Source organism: Salmo salar, chromosome ssa23, assembly GCF_905237065.1.
Source record: "Salmo salar chromosome ssa23, Ssal_v3.1, whole genome shotgun sequence".
NCBI lineage: Eukaryota > Metazoa > Chordata > Actinopteri > Salmoniformes > Salmonidae > Salmo > Salmo salar.
In genome coordinates this window covers 44,527,306-44,550,448 of record NC_059464.1, presented here as the reverse complement: position 1 = coordinate 44,550,448, position 23,143 = coordinate 44,527,306, and the positions used below count along the sequence as shown (strand labels likewise).

At 45.2% G+C, this 23,143-nt stretch overlaps 2 protein-coding genes across 4 annotated transcripts; one reads left to right on the top strand and one right to left on the bottom strand.

Annotated features, from left to right (window-relative positions):
• Positions 1-147: 147 nt before the first annotated feature.
• fan1 (FANCD2 and FANCI associated nuclease 1) lies at positions 148-20,553 on the bottom strand. Of its 3 annotated transcripts, none has more exons than XM_045706387.1 (14): positions 20,048-20,553; positions 16,775-18,251; positions 16,378-16,518; positions 15,539-15,746; positions 14,759-14,992; positions 11,059-11,190; positions 10,717-10,825; positions 4,274-4,393; positions 3,505-3,669; positions 2,749-2,908; positions 2,039-2,142; positions 1,623-1,817; positions 705-833; positions 148-528 (listed from the first exon to the last, which is right to left on the bottom strand). In XM_045706387.1, exons 2-14 carry the CDS (start codon positions 18,141-18,143, stop codon positions 391-393), a joined length of 3,204 nt encoding a protein of 1,067 aa, XP_045562343.1. In that variant the 5' UTR covers positions 18,144-18,251; positions 20,048-20,553; the 3' UTR covers positions 148-390. The 3 variants fall into 3 exon arrangements, with proteins under 3 accessions (XP_045562343.1, XP_014025738.1, XP_014025736.1); XM_014170263.2 differs by lacking the exon at positions 20,048-20,553 and adding an exon at positions 18,802-19,024; XM_014170261.2 differs by lacking the exon at positions 20,048-20,553 and adding an exon at positions 18,442-18,773.
• Positions 19,425-22,964, top strand: LOC123729832 (spore wall protein 2). Its single transcript, XM_045706197.1, has 3 exons — positions 19,425-19,633; positions 20,525-22,684; positions 22,881-22,964. Exons 2-3 carry the CDS (start codon positions 20,561-20,563, stop codon positions 22,962-22,964), a joined length of 2,208 nt encoding a protein of 735 aa, XP_045562153.1. The 5' UTR covers positions 19,425-19,633; positions 20,525-20,560.
• Positions 22,965-23,143: the final 179 nt, after the last annotated feature.

The window sequence follows — 23,143 nt, the reverse complement described above, 5'->3', positions numbered from 1 at the left end:
GCATTCCAACTATTGTAACAGATATTTCAGGTAATGTTTCAAAAAGTATAACTCAAGTACATCATGTAATGTTCAGGTCATTCTTCTACTCATTGCTGACTAAATAGGACAAAAAGCCTTTTCCGGCATCACCAGATACTAAGAAAGTTAACATTTTCACATTCAACCAGATTTATTACATTGATTAGAGAGATTATTTTATTTACATATTAGACAGTTATAGTATAAAATCCAGTCATTAAAGCTCACTGTGTTTTATCCCCCCCTCAACCTTGTCTGTCCTGCAACAAACTGTACCAAGTGCTATTTTTATCAAATCAATTTCATTCAATTCTGTACTTCAGTGAGACGGTCAAAGGTCAAAGCAGGTGTTTGTCAAGCTCATCAGTCCTATTCCAGCCAAGCTCCTCTGGCCCCAGTGGCAGTGACGTGACAGACCTCTACATCAGCCCCCAGTCTCTGTAGCTCATCCAGCCAGATCTGTTGCTTCTGGGACAGTTTGTCGCTAGGGCCCTTCACCTCCACCAACTGGAACAATAGAATATGATAGAATTCATAGAATAGAATAGAGAGTTTGTCGCTAAGCCCCTCTACCTCTCATCAACATGTCATCATGGGACAAATAGATAGACCTTCTAGTCATCTCAAATAAATGTGTTTAATTCCACAGCCCCAGGCAGGCCTAGACAGTCCTGTGAGCTCACCTTGTAGGTGTTGTTGGATGTGTTCCACACCACTAGGTCAGGCAGTCCTGCTCGACAGTGTCTGTAGTCCTTGGCCATCCTAGTGATCATCCCTCCCAGAAACGATCCACCCAGACAAGACACGAGACTCTGCAAAGAGAGGAGACCACAGAGGGTTAGACCAGCTCAGTAGCATTACAGTAGCCAGGTAAACAGCACTTTGTTCAATGTGACAGCAGGTTAGTTTAACCAGGCTACAATTACATGAGATTTACCATAACACAATAACCATGTTACTAACACATCGTTATACATGGAGGTGAAATCATAGCATAGGCTTTATAATGACTAATCTGAAAGTCAATATTTATTAAACTTAGCAGACGCTTTTCAACTTTAAAGTAAAGGGAGTTATTTGTCACAGATGCTATTGCGGATGTAGCGAAATGGTTGCGTTTCCAGCTCCAACAGTGTAGTAATATCTAACAATTCACACAATCTAAAAGTAAAAGAATGGAATTAAGGGATATATAAATTATAGGATGAGCAATTTCGGACTGGCATAGACTAAAATACAGTAGAATAAGAATACACTATATACACATATGAGATGAGTAAAGCAAAAATATGTAAACATTATTAGAGTGACTAGTGTTCCATTACTAAAGAGGCCAGTGAACCCACAACCTTGGCGTTGCTAGCACCGAAGCTACTTTTACCAACTGAACCACACTGGTCCACGTGGTAAGTCAATGACAAACAAGACTGTCTGTACCGACAATGCGTCATCCAATCGGTTTTGAAGTGAGCCTTAACTGTGGTTACCTGTGCTCGACAATGCATCATCCAATCGGTTTTGAAGTGAGCCTTAACTGTGGTTACCTGTGCTCGACAATGCGTCATCCAATCGGTTTTGAAGTGAGCCTTAACTGTGCTTACCTGTGCCCGCTGCAGGGATGCGAAGCGCTCCCAGTTGACCAGTGAACACACTCTCCCCTCCTGATTGGTCCAGGCCTCGGCCATCAGGTTGTGCAGCGTCTCAATGGACGCCTCACAGAGCACCTGCACACGCGTCTCTATCGCCTCCCTCCGGTTCCCATAGAAACAGTCTGTGAAGAGGTCCAGTGGGCAGGGCTAGGAGAGGAACAAGAGGGACGAGAACATATCAATATATGCCTAGTAGCAGACACTTTTATCCACAGAGTCTGAGGGCATGTAGGTGGGGGCATGTAGTGAGGGCATGTAGGTTAAGGTATACGTGAGCCTTGTGGGAATTGAACTGACAACCTTGGCGTCGTTACTGACACACTTCAACCAACTGAACCACAAAAAAAGGACAGGTTGAGCATGTTAACCTGGTAGGGATTCCGGAAGACATCTGGAATACCCTCCATGAAAATGACGTCCCATAACAGAAGACCAAACAGAGTGGAAAACGTGGAGCCTTCTCCATGGATCCCTATAGATAACCAAGAGAAGTTTCAGTCAAACTTCACTTCCATCCATGTGGTAAGGAAGCATTTCACGGTAAAGTCTACACCCAAATAAAATTGTATTAGTCACATGCGCCAAATACAACAGGTGAAGACCTTACAGTGAAATGCTTACTTAACTAACAATGCAGTTAAAAAAAATATATAAGAATAAGAAATAAAAGTATCAAATAATTAAAGAGCAGCAGTAAAATAACAATAGCGAGGCTATATACAGGGGGGGTACCGGCACAGAGTCAATGTGCGGGGGCACCAGTTAGTTTAGGTAATATGTACATGTAGGTAGAGGTATTAAAGTGACTATGCATAGATAATAACAGAGAGTAGCAGCAGTGTAAAAGAGGAGGGGGGGGGCAATGCAAATAGTCTGTGACAAATACAATTACATTTGATTACATTTCTAAGTACAGGTTCATGTGACAACAGGAGAACTTTACTGAACTTGCTGTTTTCAATCGTTTTTTACTGTGAGAGCTCTGGTTTATATGTTAAATGCACTTAAAACATGAAAACTTGACGATTTAAAAGAAGCAAAAAAAAAAGGAAACTATAAAAGAAGTGAAGCAGAAGACCTTGGTCAAAGCCTTGCCGACGGTAGTGTGCCAGTGACAGCTCTTCCACAGAACACATGACAGTGGAGTATCCTCCCTCTGCCCCCTCCTCAGCAGGCATGAGGAACACATTCTTCCCTGTCCCCCCCTCGTGGGGGAAGAGCTGCCCTCGGATAGTGACCTAGTAGACACAAACACACAGACATAAACAAAAACACACAGACACAAAAACACACACAAAACAAGTCTGATTTTTATTTAACTTGTTCTCAACTAGCCTACCTGGTTAAATAAAGGTGGAATAAAAAAATAAACTGGGAAAGTCAGTTAAGAACAAATTCTTATTCAGAATGGACGGCCTACACCGGCCAAACCCTAACCCGGACGCCACTGGGGCCAATTGCGCACCGCCCTATGGGACTCCCAATCACGGCTGGTTGTGATACATCCTGGAATCAAACCAGGGTGTCTGTAGTGACGCCTCTAGCAGTGCCTTAGACGGCTGCACCACTCGGGAGCCCCTTAAAACTGCTTGATGTTTAGGAAGTCAAAAAGACATCATCAGTGATGTAATGAAGCATAAACTCAAGTAAACCCAGTTTACTCTCCTTTATATTTTGGGAATATAATTGACCCACCTCTTATCTAACGTTTTAGTTTTTTTTTTGCATTAGCGTTTACTTAACTTGATAACAAAGATTGTCATCTCGATCATCGCTTATAATTTATCCATCTCTAAATATAATGTATATTTCATCAGTGACAGAAGTGACTCACATGAGTGACGTCGTTGATGTGGATGGTGGGCAGGTCACTGAGTACAGGGTGGTAATTCTTGTAGCTGGGGGATTCCTTCATCCTATTGGCTCTCTGGTGGAGTGAAAGCTGGTGGCCCGTCCTCACCAAGGGGTCAGCGAGACCGTCTCTGATGGCGCTGATAGCCTGGGATTGATACATGGGGAATTTCAATTCAATTAATGCTAATTACTGCTAGGACACAGACAAAAAGACACACGTTTAATAAATACCACGTATAACAACAGTGCAAAGTGAAATCCAGACAAACATTAACAAAGTGTCCATAAATTCAGGAAGAAACATGGGACAAAGTACTTCAGAGACGGTGTGGTTGACTGACCTGTTCAGGTAGTTTGAGGTTGACTGATCTGTTCAGGTAGTTTGAGGTTGACTGACCTGTTCAGGTAGTTTGAGGTTGACTGATCTGTTCAGGTAGTTTCAGGTGCAGCTGGAGGTTGAGTGGCTGACTGATCTGTTCAGGTAGTTTGAGGTTGACTGACCTGTTCAGGTAGTTTGAGGTGCTGCTGGAGATTGAGTGGCTGACTGATCTGTTCAGGTAGTTTGAGGTTGACTGATCTGTTCAGGTAGTTTGAGGTTGACTGACCTGTTCAGGTAGTTTGAGGTTGACTGATCTGTTCAGGTAGTTTCAGGTGCAGCTGGAGGCTGAGTGGCTGACTGATCTGTTCAGGTAGTTTGAGGTTGACTGACCTGTTCATGTAGTTTGAGGTTGGGCTAGAGGTTGACTGACCTGTTCAGGTAGTTTGAGGTGCTGCTGGAGATTGAGTGCCAGTCTGTCCCACCATCGCCCCCTGCTGTCTGGACAGTAGACTGACTGGGCCAATAGGGAGCGCAGCTCCTTCACCGCTTCCTGGAACACAACCAATCTGAATCAATACATTACACTACACACTGCTGTGTGTGTGTGTGTGTGTATATATATATATATGTGTGTATCTTGGTATATGAATGTGACTGTGTGTGTGTGTATATCTTGGTATATGAATGTGAGTGTGTGTGTGTGTGTGTGTGTATATCTTGGTATATTTTTTATTTCTTTATTTTATTTCTTTAACCTTTATTTAACCAGGTAGGCAAGTTGAGAACAAGTTCTCATTTACAATTGCGACCTGGCCAAGATAAAGCAGGCAGTTTGACACATACAACAACACAGAGTTACACATGGAGTAAAACAAACATATAGTAGAAAAATAAGTCTATATACAAAGTGAGCAAATGAGGTGAGATAAGGGAGGTAAAGACAAAAAATGGCCATGGTGGCGAAGTAAATACAATATAGCAAGTAAAACACTGGAATGGTAGATTTGCAGTAGAAGAAAATGCAAAGTAGAAATATAAATAATTGGGTGCAAAGGAGCAAAATAAATAAATAAATGTAGTAGGGGAAGAGGTAGTTGTTTGGGCTAAATTAATAGATGGGCTATGTACAGGTGCAGTAATCTGTGAGCTGCTCTGACAGCTGGTGCTTAAAGCTAGTGAGGGAGATAAGTGTTTCCAGTTTTAGAGATTTTTGTAGTTCGTTCCAGTCATTGGCAGCAGAGAACTGGAAGGAGAGGCGGCCAAAGGAGGAATTGGCTTTGGGGGTGACCAGAGAGATATACCTGTTGGAGCGCGTGCTACAGTTGGGTGCTGCTATGGTGACCAGCGAGCTGAGATAAGGGGGAACTTTACCTAGCAGGGTCTTGTAGATGACCTGGAGCCAGTGGGTTTGGCGACGAGTATGAAGCGAGGGCCAGCCAACGAGCGCGTACAGGTCGCAGTGGTGGGTAGTATATGGGGCTTTGGTGACAAAACGGACGGCACTGTGATAGACTGCATCCAATTTATTGATTAGGGTATTGGAGGCTATTTTGTAAATGACATCGCCGAAGTCGAGGATCGGTAGGATGGTCAGTTTTACGAGGGTATGTTTGGCAGCATGAGTGAAAGATGCTTTGTTGCGAAATAGGAAGCCAATTCTAGATTTAACTTTGGATTGGAGATGCTTAATGTGAGTCTGGAAGGAGAATTTACAGTCTAACCAGACACCTAGGTATTTGTAGTTGTCCACATATTCTAAGTCAGAACCATCCAGAGTAGTGATGCTGGACGGGCGGGCAGGTGCAGGCAGCGATCGGTTGAAGAGCATGCATTTAGTTTTACTTGTATTTAAGAGCAGTTGGAGGCCACGGAAGGAGAGTTGTATGGCATTGAAGCTCGTCTGGAGGGTAGTTAACACAGTGTCCAAAGATGGGCCAGAAGTATACAGAATGGTGTCGTCTGCGTAGAGGTGGATCAGACTCACCAACAGCAAGAGCGACATCATTGATGTATACAGAGAAAAGAGTCAGCCCAAGAATTGAACGCTGTGGCACCCCCATAGAGACTGCCAGAGGCCCGGACAACAGGCCCTCCGATTTGACACACTGAACTCTATCAGAGTAGTAATTGGTGAACCAGGCGAGGCAATCATTTGAGAAACCAAGGCTATTGAGTCTGCCGATGAGGATGTGGTGATTGACAGATTCGAAAGCCTTGGCCAGGTCAATGAATACGGCAGCACAGTATTGTTTCTTATCGATGGCGGTTAAGATATCATTTAGGACCTTGAGCGTGGCAGAGGTGCACCCATGACCAGCTCTGAAACCAGCTTGCATAGCGGAGAAGGTGCGGTGGGATTCGAAATGGTCGGTAATCTGTTGACTTGGCTTTCGAAGACTTTAGAAAGGCAGGGTAGGATAGATATACAGTGCCTTGCGAAAGTATTCGGCCCCCTTGAACTTTTCGACCTTTTGCCACATTTCAGGCTTCAAACATAAAGATATAAAACTGTATTTTTTTGTGAAGAATCAACAACAAGTGGGACACAATTATGAAGTGGAACGAAATTTATTGGATATTTCAAACTTTTTTAACAAATAAAAAACTGAAAAATTGGCCGTGCAAAATTATTCAGCCCCCTTAAGTTAATACTTTGTAGCGCCACCTTTTGCTGCGATTACAGCTGTAAGTCGCTTGGGGTATGTCTCTATCAGTTTTGCACATCGAGAGACTGAAATTTTTGCCCATTCCTCCTTGCAAAACAGCTCGAGCTCAGTGAGGTTGGATGGAGAGCGTTTGTGAACAGCAGTTTTCAGTTCTTTCCACAGATTCTCGATTGGATTCAGGTCTGGACTTTGACTTGGCCATTCTAACACCTGGATATGTTTATTTGTGAACCATTCCATTGTAGATTTTGCTTTATGTTTTGGATCATTGTCTTGTTGGAAGACAAATCTCCGTCCCAGTCTCAGGTCTTTTGCAGACTCCATCAGGTTTTCTTCCAGAATGGTCCTGTATTTGGCTCCATCCATCTTCCCATCAATTTTAACCATCTTCCCTGCCCCTGCTGAAGAAAAGCAGGCCCAAACCATGATGCTGCCACCACCATGTTTGACAGTGGGGATGGTGTGTTCAGGGTGATGAGCTGTGTTGCTTTTTACGCCAAACATAACGTTTTGCATTGTTGCCAAAAAGTTCGATTTTGGTTTCATCTGACCAGAGCACCTTCTTCCACATGTTTGGTGTGTCTCCCAGGTGGCTAGTGGCAAACTTTAAACAACACTTTTTATGGATATCTTTAAGAAATGGCTTTCTTCTTGCCACTCTTCCATAAAGGCCAGATTTGTGCAGTATACGACTGATTGTTGTCCTATGGACAGAGTCTCCCACCTCAGCTGTAGATCTCTGCAGTTCATCCAGAGTGATCATGGGCCTCTTGGCTGCATCTCTGATCAGTCTTCTCCTTGTATGAGTTGAAAGTTTAGAGGGACGGCCAGATCTTCGTAGATTTGCCGTGGTCTGATACTCCTTCCATTTCAATATTATCGCTTGCACAGTGCTCCATGGGATGTTTAAAGCTTGGGAAATCTTTTTGTATCCAAATCCGGCTTTAAACTTCTCCACAACAGTATCTCAGACCTGCCTGGTGTGTTCCTTGTTCTTCATGATGCTCTCTGCTCTTTAAACGGACCTCTGAGACTATCACAGAGCAGGTGCATTTATACGAAGACTTGATTACACACAGGTGGATTCTATTTATCATCATTAGTCATTTAGGTCAACATTGGATCATTCAGAGATCCTCACTGAACTTCTGGAGAGAGTTTGCTGCACTGAAAGTAAAGGGGCTGAATAATTTAGCACGCCCAATTTTTCAGTTTTTTATTTGTTAAAAAAGTTTGAAATATCCAATAAATTTCGTTCCACTTCATGATTGTGTCCCACTTGTTGTTGATTCTTCACAAAAAATTACAGTTTTATATCTTTATGTTTGAAGCCTGAAATGTGGCAAAAGGTCGAAAAGTTCAAGGGGGCCGCATACTTTCGCAAGGCACTGTAGGTCTGTAGCAGTTTGGGTCAAGAGTGTCCCCCCCCTTTGAAGAGGGGGATGACCGCAGCTGCTTTCCAATCTTTGGGAATCTCAGACGACACGAAAGTGAGGTTGAACAGGCTAGTAATAGGGGTTGCAACAATTTTGGCAGATCATTTTAGAAAGAAAGGGTCCAGATTGTCTAGCCCGGCTGATTTGTAGGGGTCCAGATTTTGCAGCTCTTTTAGAACATCAGCTACCTGGATTTGGGAGAAGGAGAAATGGCGAAGGCTTGGGCGAGTTGCTGTGGGGGGTCCGGTGCTGTTGACCGGAGTAGGGGTAGCCAGGTGGAAAGCATGGCCAGCCGTACAAAAATGCTTATTGAAATTCTCAATTATAGTGGATTTATCGGTGGTGACAGAGTTTCCTATCCTCAGTGCAGTGGGCAGCTGGGAGGAGGTGCTCTTATTCTCCATGGACTTTACAGTGTCCCAGAACTTTTTTGAGTTTGTGTTGCAGGAAGCAAATTTCTGCTTGAAAAAGCTAGTCTTGGCTTTTATAACTGCCTGTGTATATTGGTTTCTAACTTCCCCGAAAAGTTGCATATCACGGGGGCTGTTTGATGCTAATGCAGAACGCCACAGGATGTTTTTGTGTTGGTTAAGGGCAGTCAGGTCTGGAGAGAACCAAGGGCTATATCTGTTCCTGGTTCTAAACTTCTTGATATGAATGTGTGTGTGTGTGTGTATGTATATCTTGGTATATGAATGTGTGTGTATATGAATGTGTGTGTGCATATCTTGAAAAATGAATGTGCGTGTGTATATGAATGTGTGTGTATATCTTGGTATATGAATGTGTGTGTGTGTATATGAATGTGTGTGTGTATATCTTGGTATATGAATGTGTGTGTGTGTGTGTGTGTGTGTGTGTGAATGTGTGTGTGTGTGTGTGTGTGTGTATGAATGTGTGTGTGTATACTGTAACAGCACCTGTTTGCCACATAATACACACGCAGCTCTTGCTCCTTACCTTCTTGATCTCCAGAACTTTCCACAACTAGTCAAATTTATTCCACACACCTGACTTCCCCTTTACCTCCTGAGCAACCAGTAAAACATTCCCCCGTTTCGAGTCACGTCCTCTGCATCCATTTTACTGTCACATGTGTTCCGGTGTTCAGAGTTAGTTATAACCACTTTATTAATGTGATTATGATATGCTATAAGGTCAGGCCCTATTGGTCACGTGCATTCGATGCACACGTGTCACATAAAGAGAGCAAGGGTTGAGGGAATATTTTCCTAAATAAATTAGGGAATTCTGTAAACAGAACTTTTCAATGAGAAATGGCTGTAATTATGTTGCAGTTCAGCAACACGGACAGTGTCATACACACTGCTGATGTTCTGTGGTGGTCGCTGCAGCAGAGACAGTGTGATAAACACTGTTGATGTTCTGTGGTGGTCGCTGCAGCAGAGACAGCGTGATACACACTGTTGATGTTCTGTGGTGGTCACTGCAGCAGAGACAGCGTGATACACACTGTTGATGTTGTATGGTGGTCGCTGTAGCAGAGACAGCGTGATACACACTGCGGATGTTGTATGGTGGTCGCTGCAGCAGAGACAGTGTGATAAACACTGTTGATGTTCTGTGGTGGTCACTGCAGCAGAGACAGTGTGATAAACACTGTTGATGTTCTGTGGTGGTCACTGCAGCAGAGACAGTGTGATAAACACTGTGGATGTTGTATGGTGGTCGCTGCAGCAGAGACAGCGTGATACACACTGGATGTTCTGTGGTGGTCGCTGCAGCAGAGATAGTGTGATACACACTGTGGATGTTCTGTGGTGGTCGCTGCAGCAGAGACAGTGTGATACACACTGTTGATGTTCTGTGGTGGTCGCTGCAGCAGAGACAGCGTGATAAACACTGTTGATGTTCTGTGGTGGTCGCTGCAGCAGAGACAGCGTGATAAACACTGTTGATGTTCTGTGGTGGTCGCTGCAGCAGAGACAGTGTGATAAACACTGTGGATGTTGTATGGTGGTCGCTGCAGCAGAGACAGCGTGATACACACTGTGGATGTTCTGTGGTGGTCGCTGCAGCAGAGATAGTGTGATACACACTGTGGATGTTCTGTGGTGGTCGCTGCAGCAGAGACAGCGTGATAAACACTGCTGATGTTCTGTGGTGGTCGCTGCAGCAGAGACAGTGTGATAAACACTGCTGATGTTCTGTGGTGGTCGCTGCAGCAGAGACAGTGTGATAAACACTGCTGATGTTCTGTGGTGGTCGCTGCAGCAGAGACAGCGTGATAAACACTGCTGATGTTCTGTGGTGGTCGCTGCAGCAGAGACAGTGTGATACACACTGCTGATGTTCTGTGGTGGTCGCTGCAGCAGAGACAGTGTGATAAACACTGCTGATGTTCTGTGGTGGTCGCTGCAGCAGAGACCGTGTGATACACACTGCTGATGTTCTGTGGTGGTCGCTGCAGCAGGGAGGACAGAGAGACAACGGGTCACCAAGTCCCTCGCTGTCGTTTTTTCTTTTTTCACACAGCGCAGCAAGTCTGAGTCCGGCCCGGCCCAATCAAATCAATTGCGGTCGGATTCCCTCTAGTCATCGGTGTGTATTCATTATTTCATCAAACAGCGCACTTGAAGCATCAGACAAGGTCAGTGCATAAAGTTGATTTGATTAAAACACATAGGATGTGTATATATATATATGGAACAATACAGGTTGGTCGATAGAACAGACCATTATATATATATTTTTTGTCTGGGACAGTCCTAGTGTGTATCGAGGTATATGATGTGTGTGTCTGCACCCACCTTGTAGCAACGTAGTCTCTGTAGTACTTCTACTCCCCTGGACAGGATGCGTGTGTAGGCCCACCCTGTGGTGAAACAGCGCAGGAACACTGGCAGCGCTTCCTGGTGGCTACACACACACACACACACACACACTTTAGGTTTGGCTGGCTTATGGCTGTCGACCAATGTCAATGATAACGTTGCTTATCAAGCGATTATTGTGTGTGTGTGTGTGTGTGTGTGTGTGTGTGTGTGGGGGGGAGGAGGTTTGCATTTGGCTGTGCAGGCCAATATGAGATCCGCATGGCCACATATCAAAGATTGACAAACAGGGATGCATATGCCGCTAGTGGTCCCCACCTGAGGTCGTACGTCTTGCTCATCTCCTGCCAGGTCGTCTTGGCTGCAGTGTAAAGTGCCAGAGCGTCCTCCCAGTGGCCTGTCTGCATGGCTGTAATCACCTCTTGCAGCGCTCGCATCGCCGCCTCATACCTGACACAACAGGACAGAGAGGCGCTGAATCCAACGACACAATCAAATCAACGTTTATCGGTCGCGTACACCGTTTTTTTTTGCAGACGTTATCACCAGTGTTGTTTCCAGCTCCCAAAAATGAAGCAATATCTAGCGACACAATAACAATACACGCAATCTAAAAGTTAAAAAGAACAAAGACATTAAGACAGAAATATTAGAAGTCTAGGACCCAGAGTCAGAGTGAGAGTATGAATACAGCTACACCAAGTTGGACAAAATATTAGGAACATATAGCAGTTGTTATCCCTCATTGATGCCACCTGTTCAATCCACTTCAATCAGTGTAGATGAAGGGGAGGAGACAGGTTAATGAAGGACTTATAATCCTTGAGACTACTGAAACATGGATTGTGTGTGTGTGCTATTCAGAAGGTGAATGGACAAGACAAAAGATTTAAGTGCCTTTGAACAGGGTATGGTAGTAGGTGCCAGGCGCACCGGTTTGAGTGTGTCAAGAACTGCAACGCTGCTGGGTTTTTCACACTCAACAGTTTCCCGTGTGTATCAAGAATGGTCCACCACCTAAAGGACATCCAGCCAACTTGACACAACTGTGGGGAAGCATTGGAGTCAACATGGGCCAGCATCCCTGCGGGAACGCTTTTAACACCTTGTAGAGGCCATGCCCTGACTAATTGAGGCAACTCAATATTAGGAAAGTGTTCCTAATGTTTTGACACTCAGTTTAAACGTTAATGGTGAATATAGACAGAAGGGACAGTATATATGAATTGAAGAGTTATGTACAGCAGTAGTTATATAGGATGGTTTATATAGACAGTATATGATTAGAAAAATGATGTATGGATAGCATTAGTTATAAAGGATGTGTGTATGGTCAGTATATATGAAAAGAAGAGTTATGTACAGCAGTAATTATATAGGATGGGCCTTGACTATTTAGTTATTACCGACGCGGTAACAAACCTCACAAACCCAAACTGTTCACACTCCTCTTGTTGGCGGAGAGAACATTTTTGCAGTTTTAAAGTTAATGTCCTGCAATTCTACACATTTTGCATTGGGCAGAGATTTTTGTTTGTTTGCCGTTTTAAAAGCTAATTTCCTGCAATTCTGATATGATATCAGGGATCGAAGCGAGTACATTTTTTAAAATAATTGTCATCAGGACCCGCGGTCCGTATTGACCCTGTTTTGGGTGCGAATCAGGACCGCGTTCCGCCAGTTGAGCATGGACGAGCCATAACTAGAATACAGTATATACAGTGCCATCAGAAAGTAATCACATCCCTTGACACATTTTGTTGTGTTTCAAAGTGGGACTAAAATAGATTTAATTGTCATTGTCAACAATCTACACAAAATACTGTAACGTCAAAGCAGAAGAAAAATTCTATCATAAAAAAATTATAATAATAATAATAATTTCATCTAACACAAATATATGTTGATTAGATGAGTAGTCCACCCACTGAGTCAATACATGTTAGGGCTCCTGAGTGGCGCTGCGGTCTAAGGCACTGCATCTCAGTGCTTGAGACGTCACTACAGACACCTTGGTTCGAATCAAGGCTGTATCACAACTGGCTGTGATTTGGAGTCCCATAGGGCGGCACACAATTGGCCTAGCGTCGTCCGATTTGGCCGGTGTAGGCCGTCATTGTAAATAAGAATTTGTTCTTAAAGGTTAAATGTAAAAAAGAATGTAAATAACAAAAATGTTAGAAGCACCTTTGGCAGTGATTACACCTGTGTCTTTCTGGCTAAGTCTCTAAGAGCTTTACACACCTGGATTGTGCAAATGTACCTATTATTCTTCTCAGAATTCCTCAAGTTCTGTCGAATTGGTTATGAACAACCATTTTCAGGTCTTGCCATCGATTTTCAAGCAGATTTAAATAAAAACTGTGGCGCTATCTATCCACGGTTTGGTTTGAATAAGTTTGACGACCCGCAACCTTTCCCAGTCCACGTGATCAAAACAGTCTTGAAGGATAGATTCCGATTGGTCAGACCAATGTTGAACGGTCCTTACCACGGGTGCTTCCTGCTTAAGTTTCTGCCTATTGGCGGGGAGGAGCAGGGTGGAGGCGTTGTCTGATTTGCCAAAGGGAGGGCAGAGGATGACCTTGCAGTCGTCCCTGAAAGGAGAGTAACAACAGTTTTCCTCAGATTTCCTTTATTAAAGTCCCCAGCTACAATAGTCCCCGGCCTCAGGATATGTGGTTTCCAGTTTGCAGCCTCAGTTCCTCAGTCCCTTGAGAGCCGTCACAGTGTCAGCTTGGGAGGGGGGGGGGGGGGGAATTTACACGGCAGTAACAATAACCAAAGAAAATTATCTCTGAAGGTAATGCAGTCGGCATTTGATGGTGAGGTATTCCAGATCAGGAGAACAAAAGGACTTCCGTTACCACAATCACACCGTGAGTTGTTAATCATAATCATATCCCTCCACCTGTTTTTCCCCAGAGTTCTTTCTTGCTGTCCGAGCGATGAACTGAGAACCCCGCTGGCCGTGTGGATGGGGATAATTTATCCACAGAGAGCCATGATTCCGTAAAACAGAGTATGTTACCGTCCCTTGTGTCTCTCTGAAAGAAGATCCTCGCCCTAAGCTCATCTACTTTGATGTTCAGAGACTGAATGTTAGCGAGTAATATACACGGAAGCGGTGGATGGTTTGCTCGCCACCTGAGCCTGACTAGGACCCCACTTCTCTGGCGTCGACGTTTTGCCTCAGAGAATCCAAAACAAAGGATCAGTCAGGGTCAGGGAAAGGAACATTTCTGGTGTGTGACCGCCAATCTAATGTCCAAAAAGTTATTTTGGGCTGTAGGTAATAATACTAGAAATGTTCTGAGCAAATAATGTAAGAAACACAACGACAACAACAGAAATACTGCAAAGCTGGCTAGGAGCTGGAAACAGGGTGACTGTCGTTTCGGAGCCATCTTGTTAATATTGGCAGAATGTGTGCCAGAGTCTGGACTAATGGTAGCGCTGCTGATTACGGACTACATATCCGCCTGGTGTCTAGAGCTTTCATGTCTGTGTGTGCCCCTTCTACATGCATCTCCCTCTCTCTCCTTTCCGATCTTTAAGCAATAAGGCATAAAAAACCCAGGGATTATTGTAAGAATAACAAAGGACTAAGGGCTGTCCTTATGCACGACGGGAAGCGGAGTACGGTGGAGATGGCAACAACAACAAAAATGGCACAATTGTTGCAAAGATCAGAGAGGCGGGCAGCAATGTTTATACAAATGAAAAATTATGTCTAGATATTTTTTTCCGGGTGACATGAAGTTCATGAATTGCCTGGCCTGGGCTGTGGGACAGTGGACGTGCATTGAACTGTTAACAGGCATTACCTGGGGATTGTCGTGAATAAGTCCCTGCTATCAATCAATCAGCATCTAGGACCCAAACATCCCATTTTATAATAACACTTAGATAGCCTATGGAACGCACACCTAAATAAACATTTGAGGTTGATCAATCAGTGTCCACAGCACTGACCAATGAGATCTGACCCAAATACACTGTAAATCTATACTCTAACCTGATAAGATCTTCTCTATCCAGGAACAGTTTGGCTCTGCGCTGTATGGTGTAGTCAGGGAAGGCCAGTCGGCCAGAGTTGACCAGTAGGATGGTGTAGAGCTGACCCTGACCCCCTCCGGCCGTCTCCTCCTCCTCCAGACCATCTGTCAGGGAGAAGAGGAGGAGGACGCGAGAGAACACAGCCCTGGGGCCGCGATGCAGACGTACACAGGAACCAGCTAGCTGCTTTGCCCTGGAGAGGAGAGATAATTAGTGTAGGAGTGTGCCTGAGGACGGTTGTGTGTTTAAGGCAGATGACCTCGTCACATATGCAATCCCCTGCCTGCGTAGGAACGAATGCCTGTCCCAATGTAATGCCCTTCTGTACACTTTATCCCATTCCGTCAGTCACCCATTCCGTCAGTCACCCATTCCGTCAGTCACCCATTCCGTCAGTCACCCATTCCGTCAGTCACCCATTCCGTCAGTCACCCATTCCGTCAGTCACCCATTCCGTCAGTCACCCATTCCGTCAGTCACCCATTCCGTCAGTCTCCCATTCCGTCAGTCACCCATTCCGTCAGTCACCCATTCCGTCAGTCACCCATTCCGTCAGTCACCCATTCCGTCAGTCACCCATTCCGTCAGTCACCCATTCCGTCAGTCTCCCATTCCATCAATCTCCCATTCACTAATGTCTATCCCTTTCAATTAAAATAAAAAGGCAAGCAGAAAAAAGGGTGGGACATATTGCTGTGAATGACTCTAGAATATGTCACTAGAGTCCCTCCCTTCTCACCTCTTTAGTATGACAGTCCCAATGTTGTTCTGTCCAGGGGCCAGGGCGAACAGAGACCTCTGTCTGCTCAGCTTCAGGAGTCCCTCCACCAGCTGATGTTTCTGGGTACCAGACCCAGGGCCCCCCAGGTGGAACGTCTTAGCCAGGCTCCGGAGCTCCGGGGCGGGCAGCAGGTCCAGCACCTCCTCCAGATCTTGGAGGTCACTGTCTGGAAAACAGTTGAGGATGTTGGGCATTGGATGGTAGGGGTTGGTTAGGGTTGAACATTTGAGTGACTTCCCACTGTTAGCGTGACAGAGTGGAAATTCAACCCTCCGCACCATTAACACAACACACTCAAGAAGCACAGTCAATACTGACTCAGTAAAGACCTGTCTGCATCCAGGGCTTTCAGCACCTCTAGATCCCAGGAAGGCAGTAGCAATGCACTTAGCCATCCACTACATTAGCATTTAGCATAATACCATTCAAGACCTTTCAACAATTAGCATTTAGCATAATACCATTCAAGACCTTTCAACAATTAGCATTTAGCATAATACCATTCAAGACCTTTCAACAATTAGCATAATACCATTCAAGACCTTTCAACAATTAGCATAATACCATTCAAGACCTTTCAACAATTAGTATTTAGCATAATACCATTCAAGACCTTTCAACAATTAGCATTTAGCATAATACCATTGAAGTCCACTCATTCAACTGTTGGTAGGAAGCCTCCTTTCACCAGGTCCTGAACTACAAGTCCTAGATCAGCCTAGTGTTAGCATAACACCATTCAAGTCCATTCAACAGTTAGCATGTAGCATAAAACAATTCCAGTCCAATCAATTCACCTGTCTGTAGGAAACCTCCTTCCACCAGCTCCTGAGCTACAGGTCCCAGGTCAGTGCTAATCTCATTATAGTTTAGCTTGTTGACCTGGAGCCACTTCAGTTTCCTCTGGAACAGTCTCACATACAGCTTCTGTCCTGTCACTGAGAGGAAGGAAAGGCAAATTAGCAAGACTGGTTGATGATAAAATAGTAGTAAAAATGCTAAACGTGTACTACTACATGTAATTCTATTGTACATTGTGATTTTATATTATCTTGTGTTATAAATCATGTATGTTCAAAAAACACATTTGCAGAACACTTTCCTGTAGCCCTTATGTATGCATTCATAAAGCCCTTATAACAGCTATATAAAACATAACATTTGTCATAGACAGTCATGTTCTATTCTACACACCTGACAGACGCTCAAAGCCATGTATGGCTGAAAGGTCTAGTTGATTGAACAGCATCCTATCATCTTCATTCTCCAGCACTGCCTCTAGCACGGTCAGGAAGTTACCCAGGTAGTATGGTAACCGTGGTGACTCTGAATCTTGCTCATCAGTTCTTCTGTCTGTGTCAGGCTCTGTCAGCTGATCACTGCTACCAGTCACTGTGGATTCTTCTTCTTCTCCTTCTTCTTCCTCTAGTTTTACTTTTCTTCTCTGACGCTCCTCCTCAGGCACCTCTGAGCTGCTCTTCAAACGAGTGTCACAGTTACCAGTTGAAGATTCTTCTGTTCCGTGTTGCTTATCACCATCAGCTGTTGTTGTTGTTGACGTAAGGAGTTGGTTTCTAGTGAGGTCATCATCTGGTTCTTCACCATCTCTCTTCTCACATCTGCCTTTCTTGCTGCGAGTAGACATCCTCTGTGTTTTAACAGAGACCTCTGCTCTCCCTCCTTTCTTCCTCTTGTTCAGTCTGGATGGAGCACAGGACAGAGGTCGCGGGGCCATAGAAACTACCGGAGACAATGATTCTAATTTAGATTCAGATTCTAAACATTCTAAGGTTTCTTCTCTGCTTTCTACCTGAGGTCTGCCCAGTGATATAGTACTGTGACTTTCCACTGTGACATTTGTTGTCTCTGTGTCCATTAAGCATGTTGTCTGGTCACCAAATCCCTGAGGGAGGTGGTTCTCCTTCTGAGAGCTGCTCAGCTCCTCAGACCTTCTGTCTTTCTCTGGGGACTCCTGGATGGTGATGATGTCATCGACCTGCGACTGTAGGTCCTCAGGGGACTTCAGCCTCTGCTTCAGGCCCCTCCTGGAGAGCTTAGAGGACAGCCTGCTACCTATGTCAATGGGCCTGACTACAGTCTTACTGCTCATCTCTCTGGTGTTTACCTGCTGAGAAGAAGCACCAGACTTTTTAAAGTACGGGCTGGTGTTGACCTCTCGCTGAGGCTTTTCCTCCTTCGCAGAGGAAGGCCCTGTGTCTGGATCATGGACCTTACTGGCCTTCCTGGAAGGAGAGCGAGACGATGCCAGCTTTGTTGTAGTAACAATGTTACAGGCTGAAGCAGTATCAATGGACGCACCATCTTCCCTCTGAAAGTTCTGACACTGTGAGTCAATGTGTTGGTTTATCCTGAACCGTGGCACAAGCTGACCACACAGAGGACATGGAAGTCTAGGTGGCGGGGCGTTGTTGAAGAATGATGAGATGGAGGCTGTACCAGGACATGCATTGGCACTCTTCTTACCACCTTTACTACTGACATATCCTTTTCTCTTTGTTACTGAGAGGCTTCTCTGTTTGCGTTTGTTTCCTTTCTCTGCCATGGTGTTTCAACTGTTGTTGTTTTCACGTTTTGTCTACAAAAACAGGGGCTGATATTCTATTATGTAGCTATCTTGACAGTAACTTGCAAATGTAGGTCCACCACCAATCTGTAAAGTGAGAGAGGCAAAGATTACAGTTCACATAGCTGAGGAACGCTTAACTCTGTTCTCTTATATCGAGGCAGAGTTGAGTTTTGATAACCGGTCGCGGGATTTGATAGCAATAACACTGAGTTACCCACCATCAGTCGATTCTTGTAAAAAAAAATAAATCACATCTGAAAACGGTTACCTGTACCTAAATTTGTCCTGTTCAACTGCCGTTCTTCCGCAGGGTGCTGAAATTCATTTTTTTAAATAAAAACCTATCGAATACCACCACCGAATTTCTCCTCATTTGTGTTGCTGGTACTAACGTTACGTAAACGGAGATTCAATTCGCTCATTCGCGTTAAGTTAAGCGACACAAATAAAAAGTCAATATTAGGAAGGTGTTCCTAATGTTTGGTATACTCCGAGTATTTCTGTAATGTGACAGTGAGAGAAACCTACTTGCTGAACATTGTTGTCATAAAGACTACACTAACACCATATATCATTTAGAACAATGTCACATCATAAACGTATAATTCCTTCACATTGTAGCTCAACCACTCACCAGTGTCACCAGTGGCGTTCACCGCAGATCGTTCATCTAGAATGGGCAATGCGTGGCTGAGCTAGCGAACTATGATATAGAAACGGTCATACTTGTAATGCATTGCGTTATAATATAATTATTTTTGAGTTTTAGATGAGAAATGAAGCTCTTTGAGTATCCGGTGTGTTATCGTTACAGAACAGCCGGGTTCGCGCGCAACGCTAGAGCAATCGAGAAAGGATGTTTAGCAGACTCAAGTAGTAGATGACAAATTCATAGATTTAGTGGATTTTCATATATTGGTGAAAAGGGAGGTAATTGTGTGCTTTCACAAAATAGTAATAATAACACAACATAAAACACTTTAAAATATGAATTGTTAAGACTCTTATTAATTAAGATAATAGGCCTATGAGGTGTATATAGCCTACCACTTCTATAGAAATAAATGCAGCATCAACTGCACATAAAAAATAAATGAATAGACAATGCATTGACTACCTGGAAAAATGTATTGTGTTTTTAAGACCCCAATAAAACAAATCTGTGTGCTTTTTTTTGTTGCTATAGGCCACTCACTTTGACTCTGTCAAGGATGTATGTATAATCTCATGTGGCACAAAGGATCATTTTTATTGACATCAGATGGACCAGACCATTTCATCGGGGTGCTGCCCGCACGTACTGAGGAGAGAATAGAGCCTGCATGGGGTATTCTTTACACATGTTCCAGGGCTACTTGCCCCTGGCTTCCAAATTCACCATATTCCGGGGTTTCTAAGGCAAATCTCTGATCGGGACATAGGCAATAATTTCAAAGGAGCTAAGATCCTATCATCAGTCGATGCTGGTAAGTCGGATATCAGCCTATATTGTTTTGATTAGGAAGCTTAAACAGAAAGAGATCAGTAGCATATTCAGTCTCTATATCTGAGATCCTTATTATAAAGATATGGTCCTAATGGCACATAGGAATCATGGCACACACCACCAGCCTAATTAGCCTATAACACCCAACCAGCGTGATGCAGTCTCAATGAGAAATCATTCAAATCAAGGTCGATGTTAATTGTGCTTATAAGAACTTAACGGTTTGTCTGTCTGCGATTTACATGGCTATAGATCAATGTGACGAATCGGGATTTTCAGAGAATGGATGAGAAAACCATTCCTGCGTTTTACGAAAAACAGGGATAATATGCTGAGTGCAGTGAAAACCCGGATCCGATATAAGAAATAGGTTGGAGATAGAACGAATACGTACGTTTCCCTGTCCTAGTGCTCGAGGAACAGTTTTCTAACAACACTACCCCTGCAGTTGCGGCAAAAGTTTGGCGTGATCGTTTATCATCTGATTATCTGCAGTGTGCAAATTCAATAATCTCGCGTGAGATTTTATAAGATCCACACTAGCAACAGCATTTGCAACGTCATAATGATCAACAAAAAGTCCTACTACAAATAGCATCAGTCATCCGTACAGTTCAACACCATGGACAGGGACATTTCGCATTTAGATGTGTGTGTTTGGCGGGTATTATTGAACACCGATGTGTAGTGACGCAGTTTTAGAAGAATAAACCATTTGATTTCGCCCACTTGGGGATTGCATGCGTTCCCGTACACCCTTATTTGGTCTGGCTGTGTAAATAGAACTAGTAAACAATATCCTAGGCATAGTAAACCCGATATGCAATTCCAATTATAATTTGACCACGGGTTCATTGCTGTGTTATTCTAGGACTTAGGATAGTGTTGGAATAGGCCAGCCTGAGCCATGGCTCATGGGAAGAAACCAGGGAAGATCACCAGAATCCTGGGACCCAGCCCTTCGTCGTGCCCAGGAGGATCCATCGAGAAAAAGCCAGGGACTATTAGGAGAATATTGGCCCCCAGCCTTCCGCCCAGCCCGAGTCCCACAGGATCCACAGAGGAGTCTAATGAAGGACCTCATGATGAAGGACCTCAGAAAGAAAGACCACAGAGTTTGAGGAGTAAGGGCCCTCCACCCTGCCCTGACCCCCTATCCACAGGGGAGCCTACTGATGAAGAACCCCGGGGTCTGAGCAGCAAAGGCCCAACTGAAAGACTACATGATGGAACTCAGAGTCTGAAGAGTGAAGGCCCTCCTCAGCACTCGCAGAGCACCAGCAATGAGGAGCTGGACAATTACAATGACGAGAGGACCCCTGGGCCTGCAGCACCTGTCCCTGTCCCTGCTAGTCCAACACAGGCCCGCCCAACCCAGGCCTACAGCAAAATGACCCAGGCCCAGAACTACCCTCGGCCCTCGGATGCCCAGGCCCAGCCCCGACAGACCCAGCAGCATCTCAGAGACAGTCCAACGAGCCTCAGCACCAGGCCCACCTCTGACCCCCCATCCAGTCAGGAGAGACAGTCCAGGGCTGTTAAACCATCACCTGTCCTTACCAGTGCCAGTCCTTACCAGCCGTGTCTGATTAGTCCCTCCAGTTCACCTCTTCCTGTCCCTACTACAGCTAGTGTCTCCTCCAAGCTCTCTCTGAACCTGCCCGGTGACAGAACCACCCCTGACAGCATGGAGGAGGAGGAGGACAGCTGCTCAGAGTACGACAATGTGGGTTCAGATGTGGAAGGTGTGGAGCAAGATATTGATCAGGTGCTGCAGGTGGAAGACCAGGGTATGGAGGTGAGGTACTACCCTGAGCCGCAAGATGGTATCTATGTGGAACACCAAGACAGAACCTACGTGAAACACCAAGACAGAACCTACGTGAAACACCAAGACGGAACCTACGTGAAACACCAAGACGGAACCTACGTGAAACACCAAGACGGAACCTTCGTGAAACACCAAGACGGAACCTACATGAAACACCAAGAAGGAACCTACGTGAAACTCCAAGACGGAACCTTCGTGAAACACCAAGACGGAACCTACGTGAAACACCAAGACGGAACCTACGTGAAACTCCAAGACGGAACCTTCGTGAAACACCAAGACGGAACCTACGTGAAACACCAAGACGGAACCTACGTGAAACACCAAGACGGAACCTACGTGAAACACCAAGACGGAACCTACGTGAAACACCAAGACGGAACCTACGTGAAACACCAAGAAGGAACCTACGTGAAACACCAAGACGGAACCTACGTGGAATGTGAAAACCGAACTTACATAGAAGACGAAGACGGAATGTATGTGAGGCATGAAGATGAAACCTACGTAGAAGAATGTGAGGATGGACCCTATTGCCCCAAGGATTCCACCTATGTAGAAGGTGAGGATGGACCCTATTGCCCCAAGGATTCCACCTATGTAGAAGGTGAGGATGGACCCTATTGCCCCAAGGATTCCACCTATGTAGAAGGTGAGGATGGACCCTATTGCCCCAAGGATTCCACCTATGTAGAATGTGAGGATGGACCCTATTGCCCCAAGGATTCCACCTATGTAGAATGTGAGGATGGACCCTATTGCCCCAAGGATTCCACCTATGTAGAAGGTGAGGATGGACCCTATTGCCCCAAGGATTCCACCTATGTAGAAGGTGAGGATGGACCCTATTGCCCCAAGGATTCCACCTATGTAGAAGGTGAGGATGGACCCTATTGCCCCAAGGATTCCACCTATGTAAAAGGTGAGGATGGTACCTATGTGGAGGGTAGTGTGGAGGGGGACAGCCTGGAGGGGGACAGCCTGGAGGGGGACAGCAGCACCACTGTACAATACAAAGCCACCAGGCCACTGTACGGCCCTGAGTCTGAGGAGATGCAGGATAAAGATAGAAAACCCTGTAGCTCTTCTGAGTATTACCATCAGGTCAATGACAATCCACATCAGACACCCAAGGCTGGAGACAAGGAAGAAAAAGAGGAGGGGCAGGAGGAGGTGGAGGGGCAGGAGGAGGTGGAGGAGGTGGAGGGGCAGGAGGAGGTGGAGGGGCAGGAGGAGGTGGAGGGGCAGGAGGAGGTAGAGGGGCAGGAGGAGGTGGAGGGGCAGGAGGAGGTGGAGGGGCAGGAGGAGGAAGAGGAGGTGGAGGGGCAGGAGGAGGAGAATTTCCCAGATGAAACTGGTGAAACAGAGGAAGAGCGGGATGTGACCACGTACACAGAGGAGGAGTCTGAAGAGACAGAGGACAGAGAGCAGGAAAAGAAAACCACTAGCAGCCACCAGGAGAATGATGAGGAGAGGATGAGAGAGGGAGAGAGGGAGGGGGAGAGGATGATAGAGAGGGAGAGGGTGGGGGGCGAGGATGAGAGAGAGGGTGGGGGAGAGGATGAGAGAGGGAGACAGGGAGGGGGAGAGGATGAGAGAGAGGGTGGGGGAGAGGATGAGAGAGGGAGTGGGGGAGAGGATGAGGGAGGGAGAGAGGGT